Here is a 12194-nt window from a genome sequence, read left to right on the forward strand (position 1 = left end):
CAAATATTTTTGGACAAAATAGTCCCTGGGAAAACCGGTGCAGCAACTCTGAGGGTTTTCTATTATTAAGCAGTAATTCTGAATACAATGCTAGTTGCCCTCCCGGCAAACCAGTGACAGAGAAAATAAAATGGCAGAAGAATGAATGAGTTTCACCTCACTTCACCCGATAGATTCCGACAGAAAAACTAGCTAACCCCAACTATCTTTGTGCTGGCTCTGCATCAGCCTCACAGGTTCTGCGTCGGCACTACACTGTCTGTCTTTTCTGCCTCCTGTGTCAACCTTCCCGACTGTTATGACAATTCTGACTTTATGCGTGAGGACAACTTATGCTTTTGCCTTGGCCCTTCTGGCACTGCATCAAGCATGTGTGGACCCAGATTGGCCCACCGTCAGTGCTTCTAGCTGTTGCGCTACCTCCACTAGAGTCTCTCTGCCTCTCCGTCAGTACTCCCGAATTATCCCTGCCCCTCTACTACAGAATGATCACCTAGTTCAAATTTCTTAGCTTCCTAGCCCCAGAAATCGAATTCCAAATCAATTTGTTCTCTCCATGTGTTTCTAAATGAACCCCAAGCCTCCTTATACATTTCTCGTTGAGAATTCAGTGGCCAAGATTAAGTTTCTAATCATGCTTAAGATTAAAACTTGACTTGATCTGCCTTCAAAATGATTCTCACCAATATTTTGATTAATACCATTAATACTTTAATTTTCCTAAGTTTAGATTTAAGAACCCCATTAAAAATAATAATTATTTTAACAAAATACAATCCAGTGGAATTTCACCAAACGGTTTCTAGGTTCTTTAGAACTCATGTGCCTTAGTCCCTCCACCAATTTTCATGGCTAGAGCACATCCAATGCTAAAAAAAACTAACAAATTCAATTTTCCAAGATTAACTAAATAAAATATTGTAAGAAGTAATTAAACATTGATTCAGCCCTATCCCACACCTCGTCCCTCCCTAGGAATTTCCAACAAATGGACATAAATTCCAATCCTCTCCTCCAACTGATCATAATGGGAGAAAGGCTTATGTCTCCAATGTAAAAGTTATGAACTCCATTTTAAGTGGCATGTCATATTCAAAATTTATTAAAGTTCAGTCTATATTAGCTAAAGAGATGTGGGACAAGCTTGTAAGCAACCATGAAGGAGATGACAGAGTAGAGAAAACAAATCTTTACACTTTCCAGAAACAATTTGAAAGCTTAAAAATGAATGATGATGAAGATGTTGTTGCTTATGTTCTTTGAGTGGATGAAGTGGTTAATTCTCTCAAAGGATTTGGTGAAGTTAAAGAAACAATAGTTGTTTAAAAAAAATTGAGGTCTCCTCTACATTTTGATGTCAAGGTCTTTGTCATTGAAGAATCAAGAGATTTGGAGAATCTAAAGATGGACAAACTTCAAAGAATCTCATTTAAAGCATCCAAGTTAAAAAAAAGTGCAAGTTTATGCAAGTTTGGTGATTGTTCCAATGATGAATCTAATACATAAATGTATTAGCTAGTCAGAAAACAAAAGGGATAATCAAAATTCAAAGGTAAGATACCTCTCATATGTTTTAATTGTCGTAATATAGGAAATTTTCTTGCGAAGTGTCCTTACTAGGATGATAGTGATGATGAAGAAGAAACCAGAAAAGTAGTCTTCAAAGAAAAATCTTCGAAAAAGAACATTTTTTATTCCAAAGAGCATAAAGATTTTTATGAAGAAGAAGAATGAATTCGATAAATGTATCAGAGAGATCTTATTTTTAGCCACAAATGAAGAATCCAACATAGACAAATCAAAGGAGAAAAAAAGAAAAATCGAAAGGAGAAAGTGTTGAAAGCATAGTGGATCTTTGAAGCAGAACTTATCAGTGCATTAGAAGAATTTGATAAACTCAGGAAGAAGAATAAAAGACTATCCAATTAAATCATCTTCATCAAGATTGAAAGAGAGGAAGCAAAAAGAGTGGAAGAAGTGTTGAACTGTCAACTAAAAGGAAGAAAATTGTGAAAAGCTTGAAGCAAAAATTGTCTCATTAAGAAAAGCGCTAGATAAACTCAACAAAACATGAAAAGCTCTCAAAACCTAGATGCCATTCTTAGCAATCAAAGATTGCCATATGACAAGACTGGTCTTGGTTATATGGATGAGACCTCATATAAAGAAGATGTAAACACCAACACCAAGTCGCCAAATAAGGAAGTTAAAGAAAAACTTGAAAGCTCCAATCTCAACAACTGAAAGGACAATAGATGGGAGGAGTTTGGAAACACTACTACACCAAAAAGCTATGTCGATGCTCTGGAGAAATCCATTCACAATGTCAGTAGTAATCCAATAATGGGCAAAGACAAACAAAGCTTTGGATCGTATTCAAAATGAATCAATGTCAAAATAACTTTTCCATCGAGGCTCATAGAATGTTAAGCTAATCTTATATCATTAGCTTATTTAACATATTGTTCTTCTTATTTATGGCAATTATTGCCAAAAAGCTATGTCGATGCTCTCAAGAAATCCATTCACAACGTCGGTAGTAATCATATTCAAAGCGAATCAACTTCAAAATAAATTTTCCATCAAGGCTTGCTCATAGAATGTTAAGCTAATCTTATTTCATTAGCTTATTTAACATATTGTTCTTGGCTTGCTCATAGAATGTTAAGCTAATCTTATTTCATTAGCTTATTTAACATATTGTTCTTGGCTTGCTCATAGAATGTTAAGCTAATCTTATTTCATTAGCTTATTTAACATATTGTTCTTGGCTTGCTCATAGAATGTTAAGCTAATCTTATTTCATTAGCTTATTTAACATATTGTTCTTATTTATGGCAATTATTTCCAATTGATGTATCTGGGGATAGGTAAGTAAAACAATGGGTAAAGGGTAGAATCATAGATTGTTAGGCTGCTTTTATTTCATGAGCTTATTTAACATATTGTTATTGTTCTTCTTACTTATGACAATTATCGTAATCTCCAATCGATGATCACACTTTCTTGTTTAAGTAGGATTTTAAAGTTTAAACATATTGTTTTTCTTACGACATTAATTGGCAATCCATCATGTAAAAAACTAAATATATGTAATTAGAGCAGATCAAGGATCATGTCCCTTCTCGAATACAAGGCCATATTCAAACCAAAGCCCTCTTTGTAAAATTCATCGTTCAATTTATATATATATATAATTTAAGTGTTTGTATCATCTGGTATCAGAATCATGTCCCTTCTCGAAAAGATATCCAAGGCCAAGGCCAGATTTAAATCAGGGCCCTCTTTGTAAAATTCATCGTTCAATTTTTCATATATATATAAAATTAAAGTGTTTGTATCATCTAGTATCAGAGCGTAACCAAACTGTGTGCATTACACAATCCCCAATTTAAGGTAAACAGTTCAAAGTTCAATGTTCAGGCATAAGTGTATTTCAATTCAATGCTAAAAAATCTTGCAGAATTTGGCAATATGAATAAATCTTGTAAATAATACAACATTCCCATCTATGAAAAGTGTATTTATCAAGAATGATTTTTGCGTTGAAATACAGAAAGGGCAAACTTATTACATACAACATTAGCAGTATTTGGCAATATGAATAAATCTTGTAAATAATACAAGATTCCCATCTATGAAAAGTGTATTTATCAAGAATGATTTTGCGTTGAAATACAGAAAGGGCAAACTTATTACATACAACATTAGCAGAATTTGGCAATATGAATAAATCTTGTAAATAATACAAGATTCCCATCTATGAAAAGTGTATTTATCAAGAATGATTTTTGCGTTGAAATACAAAAAGGGCAGACTTATTACATACAACATTATATGGAAAAAAATATATTTACAAATAAATTAATCATAATTTATTTGAGAACATATCAAAGAATAGTGTGTACACCTTGCAAAATGTACAATGCAACTCTTAAGTGCAGTCCCTGCTTTCTTTGTTGATGTTATCTATATAGGCAATGCAAAAGATGCAACCCTACATTCACGTAAAGTAAATCTTGTAGTGAGCTTGAATTCACATCTTTTCCATCGAACTGTACTATGTCTATATCTTTATCTCGATACTCTCTTCTCCTGATAAGCCAGGGCCATCGACAGCCAAGTGCCGATCTCATGAAGTCTTAAAAAAACTGTTCTAACGAATGGTGGATTCACCAAACTGGGCCTCAAGCATCTCTCAACAACCACGTTAACTTGTTTGCTACTCTCTTCAATGTCTGACAATTCAAGTGGATGCAAAGTTGGATGCAAATATGCAGAAGCTAAACTTGACAGGAAGTTCTGCATTTCCTCATTTGGCTCATCTTTCGCATCTTTACTTATTAGATCCTGCCAATGATGTTGATGTCAAATAACAACGCCCATGTATTCACAATGCAAGAACAATATACTAATGTCTTAACATAAAAATCCCTATCTTCCAAAATTCTTTGCGAGAAAATTTCTTTACTAAAGCTCCTTTTGATATCTTGACTCTAAATATTAATGATTTAAAAATAATTAAATAATTCATTCACACAAAATGGGCAATCAAATCAAGTGAAGTGACAATTCAAATTTAAATCCCAACGTAACTAAAACGCCAACCCCGCCCACCAAAAAAAAAAACCAGCTATATTAAAATATTTATATCAAGCTTAACATCCAAATGTAGTTAAAAAATAATTAACTCTAAACTCCTCCCACCGGAAAAAAAGAAAATATATATATATATATTAAAAAAGAAAAAAGACCAACTATGTTAAAATTTTTATATCAAGCTTAAAATCCAAATGTCCTTTAAAAAATATTAACTCTGATGAATTTTCCCATCATTGATTTTGAATAAGCTCACAATTATTATTTCTGGTCTTATCACTGCTATGGTTTTCTTTCCTGTACATGAAATAAAATTTAGTCTTTTAAAATACTTTATTTCAGGTATAGTCACAAACTTGCTTAATTAATTTGTTTGAGTGCAAGTTAACATTCAAATTCACATCGAAATGCATGATTCTAAAAACATACATCAGGGTTGATTTCATTAGAGATTAGAGATTATGTCATCACACATAAAGAACGATATGCACAGTACAGGATATTGTAAAAGTGGAAGCACCTCTGCAGAGTAACTCTGAAACATATGATAGAAACGTTGCCTGCAGTACTCGTTGAAAAGAAGAGTAAACAGAACTAGTGGTAACATCAGGCCTGAAGCTACCGGAACGTCCTTTACCCCAAATATTCCCAGTGCGATTATTTGCATCAGAATCAATGAAAATATGGTACCGTTATGCACAACTGGCCAATATTGTCCTCCAGTCTCGGATTTACTGCGATATACGTTCAGCATCTAGATAGTAACGGATACGATTTTATTAGAGCATTCCATATGTATCTCATTAAAATCAAGATAATTGGCATTTTAAGATAATCACTCTGTTAATATGTAATAAGATGATTTTTTATGAAAACAATACTTATAGTACTAAAATGCAATAGTCACCTTTCATAGATTACATGCTAAGCCATACTTTCATCTACAGCACCGCCCTACCTACCTCTGTGAGTAGTGCATGAGATTTAGCTACTACACCTAGCCTATCATGATCTTAACTGAACTTAACTGAACATTAAATAACTATAGAATCCAAAGTTCAGAATTTATAACATTGCAATTTCACAATTCCCACTACCCATAGATGTGAAGATTGTTAAGAACCATATAACACATTTGACCAGATAATATGGAATTCAGGTTTACAGTGATATGTAAACTGCCGTGGATATTCCACTAAAAAAGTTCATCACATCACATCTTACTACATTCTGCAATCTCTTATAATGCAGTGTTTTATTATAGATTTCAGATTTAATATGACTAGCTTAGTGAACAAATAGAGAAATAAACTGAAAACATAAATGAAAAAAGGTAAGCAAATAAAACACCATTTGCATAATGAACACAAAATGTCCACTAGAAAAACCCAATAAAATAAAAACTCGGGAGAAAGTGGAGCCCAAAGCGAAGCCCATTTCCTACTCTTTTCTTCTCAGTTATGAAATGAGAATAGAAAGAATGAGTACTCACTTTGGAGTTAGCATACCCTTCATTTTGCATAAGGCCTATATTCGTGAATTCATTCGGCTAGGGTTTTCACTAGATTCCTTGGATTGTTGATGATATAAATGATGATGTAACTAGAGGTTTTGATGGTGTTTTTCTTGGTATCCTTGCTTATCATAAAGAGATAGCAACACACTTGATCATATGATGTTTTCGTCTCCATACTTTTCTAGATGATTGGATATGATAATACATGGATCTCTTGGTAGAACACCCTGACATTTTGACATTATGGGGCTAAGTGGACATTGTATTCGCATCTCCATTTGATTGACTTCATCAGGCATAAAGCACTTAGGCATGCACACATTTTATTACACATGGTTTGTCAGATATGAACATGGTTGGGGATCCTTTTCTCCAACACCCTATCAATTATGGATGATATTCATTCACATGTGGAGAGATTACTTTAGGATGGGGCACGATCTTAACTAGAGTGCCTCGTAGGGCTCACATCCTTCTCGAACACCCTATCAATTACGGATGACATTCATTCACATGTGGAGAGATTACTTTAGGATGGAGCATGATCCTAACTAGAGCGCTCCCCTCGTAGGGCTCACATTTGGAGGCTCACGCACACTTATAGTCACTTTATGCACATTTTGATGACGTTGTTTCTGCTCCTTAATTAGTTGGATTCTTGATGTCTTTGGTATATAGTTCATGACATATTTGACTTATTCTTCCTGCCACCTTACATTTCCTCATGCTTTCTTGGTCCACGCTTTCTTGGTCCACACATACCATCTTGGGGGTTATTATGCACATAGATTGAGGCCTATTGTTGGATTAAAGGGAGCCATCCCTCTTTTCATGGAGATATGGTTCACGACATATTTGACTTATTCTTCCTACACCTTACATTTCTCATGCTTTCTTGGTCCACACATCCCATCTTGGGGGTCATTTTGCACACAGATTGAGGCCTATTGTTGGATTAAAGAGAGTCATCCCTCTTTTCATGGAGATAATTGAGTAGGGGAATTTTGAGGTAAAAAATGGGTCTCAAAATGAAAAATGTAATAACAATATTAACTTTAAGAGAACCAAGAGGATTCACAATGATGATGTCATTCCTAGGGGAGAAGATTTTTAGAGGGAAAAAAAGATAACTACTTTTTCTAGTCATATTTTTTACTTATCTCCTTGTAGGTTTACTCAAATTTCAAGTGTCTGCATTCGTTGGATGCAATATTGGATTTTACATCTAACAAATGATTGCTTGGGAGTGGGAGCGGAAGTGGGAGTAAGGAGCAACATTTTCAAAATCTCTCAGGTCGGGAGCGAATTTTATATGTTATGAATAAAGCTCAGTTACGCCTTGATACCAATGTAGTGAACAAAGTTCATATACGCAGCAGAGTAATCTTCAAAATACTTCAAAGACAAGAACATCCATTGTAGGACAAGTAATATTGTATAAAAAACTTGATGTGAAATATATGAGATATGAGATGATTACAATGAGGGTGAGGGCCCGCTTTTATAGGTTAGGCAGGGACCTCTTCATCAACGGTTACGTCCTTAGGGACATACCTTTTCATTAACTATTTACTAATTAATCATTATTTATTATTATTGTTGTTTTATATGTATATATATATATTTTATTCATAACATTGCCTTCCTCTTCAAAAAGCTTTGTCCTCAAAGCTTACTGATGAAAGAGCTTGATCTCTTTTCCCATTTCAAATATCTCCTCGTTTCTGAACTTTCATCTTCATTGATACAAGACGACATGAGCCTTGGAGTGATAAATAAAATCGTCGACCATCCTATATTATTTCTCTGTGAAATCTTTTGGTCACTGGAAATTTGCAATGAATTGTTACCAGCAGACTAGATTCTACAAACTTCAATGTTCTTTGGAACATAAATCTGTTGTTTTCGTTCTGAGAGATACTGGTAGGTAGATTGATTGGAAAGTCTGCCATTGTGACTCGGATATCGACAAGGAGTTCTTTTGGTTGAACTTTCCCTTATCATGTTTGTGGCAGTTCCCTGATTTCCTTCAAGTGTTGTTGTTGAGTTGACATCATCATTTGGAATGTCCATCATTTGAACTGTAACTTCTGAATATGTTTTAACTTCTTTTAGTTACTCATCCTCTTGAGTTGTGAACTGGATCAGTGTTTATTCCTTTATCTTTAACTTGGACCAAAATGACTCGAGACTCCAATACTTTTCCTTGAAGTTGTTCTAACTTGTCATTTAGAGACTTCTTGTCAATGTTGCATGACTCGTACTCGTATAAGACTCGTCAACTCGTATAAGACTCAGGAACGACCCGTATAAGACTCGTTAAAATACAAAAAAAAAAAAAATATATGGTAAATTTTAAGCACAAAAAAGAAACTAATAACAATTCCAATCGTTATAAGCTATAAAAACCACAATATATGCAATAATTCATAACATCATCTCATATCTATAAAAGTACAACATAACATATTCGATTTTTGTAAGAAAAACATTTAGATACTGAATAAGAAAATGACTCATTATTCCATAATTAAAATAAAAAATGTCAGTGAGTTCAAAATTCAAATACATGTGTCATAAATGATAAATGATTGTCTCATAACAATCTTTCCAGCGTTTAGGATCACTAGCCATCTAAAAACTAGCAAACAAATCAATGTGAAAAGTGCCCAAAATGCTTTTGGAACACTCAAAATTGTTAGTATACAAAACCCAAAAAACACCAATTGAAATGATAGAATGAAAATCTTCAAAATCAAACCACGAGATATTGAAGAGAATTTTATGTGCATGAAAAGAAGGAAATATCTTGGAGAAATATTCAAAGGATTGGAGGTGAAACTTGGTGCAAGGTGGGAATGAGCTTTTTTTGTATTTGAAGATGGGTACTCCAACCGAAGAGGATCCCAAGCCTTCAAATTTTGAGGCACCTACTATTCCTTAAGATCTTTGCCAAGAAAAAATATTAGTAGATAGGTGCCCCCTGCACATGAAACTTTGAAAATAAGTCAGCGAACCGAGATGAACACATAATTTAGGATTTCGAAGTATATGAAAAAGAAATAGACTAATCAAATAACGAAATTTGAAGAGTCTATTCTTACTGGGTGATAACACCCCTTCAAAGGCCTATTACAACAATAATAAAGCATTTTCTTCCCTCCAATCTACCTTTCCCTCCACCTCATTTCCAAAAGAGAAAAGAAAAATTAAAAAAACAAAAATAATTTGCCTTTTGGGGGTCGACGGGTCTTAGAAGGGTTCGATGCGGGTCTTATGGCAAACCCGTGGGTCTTATACGGGTACTCGGGTTTAATAAAATACTCGCCGAGTCTAGGTCTTAGACATGAGTTCGATGCGAGTGACTCGGCTCGATATAGAACCCGCCAAGACCCACAGGTACTCGCGGGTCTTATACGGCTGGTGCTTCACTGCTTCTTGTCACTTTTAAGCTTCTTAATTTGTGTAAATAGGGCTTGGTTATGACTCCTTAGATGTGAAAGTTCGTCATTTTCTGAATCGTCAACTTTGTCCTTAGTATCCTTCTCTTTATTTTTGATTTGTTCTGATAACCTTTGATTCAAAGTTTTTAAATGCAAATTCTTTTCTTCTTTCTTCAAGAAATTCTCATTAAATTTATCCTCAAAACTTTCTTTCTCTTCCTCTAATTTTTGCTTCTTAATCTTAGAATTTTTTATCTATTCAAGTAATTTTTTATTATGATCTCTTAGGAGAAAAATCTATTCATTATTTTCTGTTGATTTTTCATGAAACCAATCTTCGAGAATTTTATATTTCTTTTCTGATGCTTCGTTCTTTTGTTGAAGTTTTGCGATTTCTCCATTTAATCGTTTAACCTACAACTGCTCGTTGTCTTGATGTTTTTCTGCACTAAAAAATCTTCCACAGCTTGGACATTTTAAATTGCATTTTTTTTAATATATGTATATCCAATTTAATTTAGACAACTTGGACATTTAATCCAAAATAATGATTGTTGTGTGGAACTCATATTGACTTCCCTCATGATTTTTGAATTTGACTCCATTTTTCTTTGTCACGATGAACTTAGGGTTTAATAATAATCCTTCTATTACTTAAAAAACATCCTTTATAATATTTTTCGTTTTTCACCCTTTATTATATATATATATATATATATATAACCTCATAAAAAAATTTAACTTAATTATTCTATAATTTTTTTTTTCTTTTTTATTATTGATTCGACTTTTATTATATTCACTTAGTAGGCCTTCCTCTTTTTTTTATATTATTAAATACTTCTTTGATTTAAAATCAAATGTACTTTATTACTTTTTTTACTCCCCTAATACCTTACTAATCTTCTCTTTCCCAATGAATTGACAATGTTGCCTACCACTTTGTGGGTAATATCCCTAGGAGAATTTAGTTTTCTCCAAGATAGTCCTCATTCATCAGCCAACAACCAGCAGCTAGCTTATTGTGCCATTTCTCCGCCACCTGAGCCAACCATGTGGTCCCTCGCCCATCTGCCACGATCATATGTTTGAAGGTGGGCCTCCCGAATCTAAAGGTATGCCTTGTCATTTGGACATTGAGTATTGTAGTTTACTTATCATGGACACTTCTGGGTATGGATTACTGGGGGGATTCGGCAAAAAGAATGGGCTAGGTCTGTGTTTCTGTCCCCTAGACCCCTTTTAGGAATTAACCTTAGATTCTAGTCTCGTGGGATCTCTTTTACTGACTATTTGGTTCCAGGGATGGTATTTGACGGGAAACCTTGATTTTGGTTGCGTGGTCCTGCTCCCTTATCCATTCATATTACCCTTTCCATTTATTATTACCCCATCCATCATTTCTCCCACCTGGGTCCACATTCCTCCATCAGGTCCACATAGGGTCAGCTCGCCCGTTCCCCTTGCCCACACCTTGGGTCATGGCCTGGAATGAAGCCCAAAGGTTGATGCGGCTGAAAAGAAAGTTAAAAGCATATATGGCCACAATCAACAAGAGAAGTACCACAAAATGCAAAAGATGTTCGGGACAAAGCATTTAGCACGTGCGAAAAAGCCGATGCATGACCTCTATCCCATCATCGTGGCCATCCCACTGGTTCCTACAGGTTCTATGAGCCTTCTTCATCATATAGGAACCCATGATTGTCCCAACCCCTGCTGGGCGATGAATCGCCCCACCTTAAAAGGGAGAATTCACTACTATATCTTATACATCATGCTCTAACCCCTTGAGCCCCGAGCAGTTAATCAAAGAAAATCATAAAAAGGCAAAAGACATATAAAGAAGGGTAAGAAAACCAAGGTCGGGGCACCTCGTACCACGATTCCTCTCTCCTACACATTTTAAACACAAGTGTGAGCTTCCCTCTTATTAGCTACCCTTGTACCCTAGCATGTGACCCAGGGTTGCCCCTTCTCATCCCCTACTTCATCCACCTATTTGTCACACGCCACCACTTTTTGCGAATGTACCTTGACTACATTATCCCCTTTAGAGGTAGAAACCATCTAATAGGATACTTGGTTAACCCCATTAAGAGTTTAGGAGACATTGGCACATCTCGAAGCCCATTATGGAAGGGCAGGCCATTATGAAGTCCCCACCTGTGGTCCATGATTAGGTAAACTCATTTACTCGATTTTTATAATGACTTGTTGTATTAGAAGGCTAGGGGACGCATTGGATCTTATACAAGACTGCAGATGGTTTCCATTTGGGTTTGGTCTCCCTATATGGGGTCCTAATCCTCCAGAGGGCTACATTGGCACATATAGGGTGAGCGTTGAGAGCCATGGGCCTCCTCAGCAGTAGACTGCACTTCATGGATTCTCACAACCATTTAGAGATTGCTCATAGTTCACTTATTGGACGAGGAGGATGCACCTAATCCATCATGCCCAGGTGGCCCCAGATCTATACCATACACTTAGTAGATGATCCAAGACTTGTATAATGATGTGGCATCACCTACATTATCATCTTAGCCCTTGAGGGCAACCTCAAGTATCTTCGATTTGTTTGGAGATGCATGAGAACACTTGTGTGCCCCCACATGTCATTTGGAGCACCACCA

The 12194-nt window shown here is 35.3% G+C and overlaps 1 protein-coding gene across 1 annotated transcript in view; it reads right to left on the bottom strand.

The window, feature by feature from the left end:
• Nucleotides 1–3796: 3796 nt before the first annotated feature.
• The window catches only part of LOC149241784 (hyperosmolality-gated Ca2+ permeable channel 2.3-like), a 387638-nt gene continuing 379240 nt past the window's right edge, over nucleotides 3797–12194 (bottom strand). Inside the window, 2 exon segments of the mRNA XM_089374051.1 lie at nucleotides 3797–4350; nucleotides 5120–5353. Of these exon segments, the coding sequence (XP_089230177.1) occupies nucleotides 4075–4350; nucleotides 5120–5353 (510 nt within the window). The 3' untranslated portion in view covers nucleotides 3797–4074.

The sequence above is a fragment of the Pinus tabuliformis genome, chromosome 8 (assembly GCF_031772625.1).
Source record: "Pinus tabuliformis cultivar Carrire ecotype Pingquan chromosome 8, CPIR1, whole genome shotgun sequence".
Taxonomy (NCBI): domain Eukaryota; kingdom Viridiplantae; phylum Streptophyta; class Pinopsida; order Pinales; family Pinaceae; genus Pinus; species Pinus tabuliformis.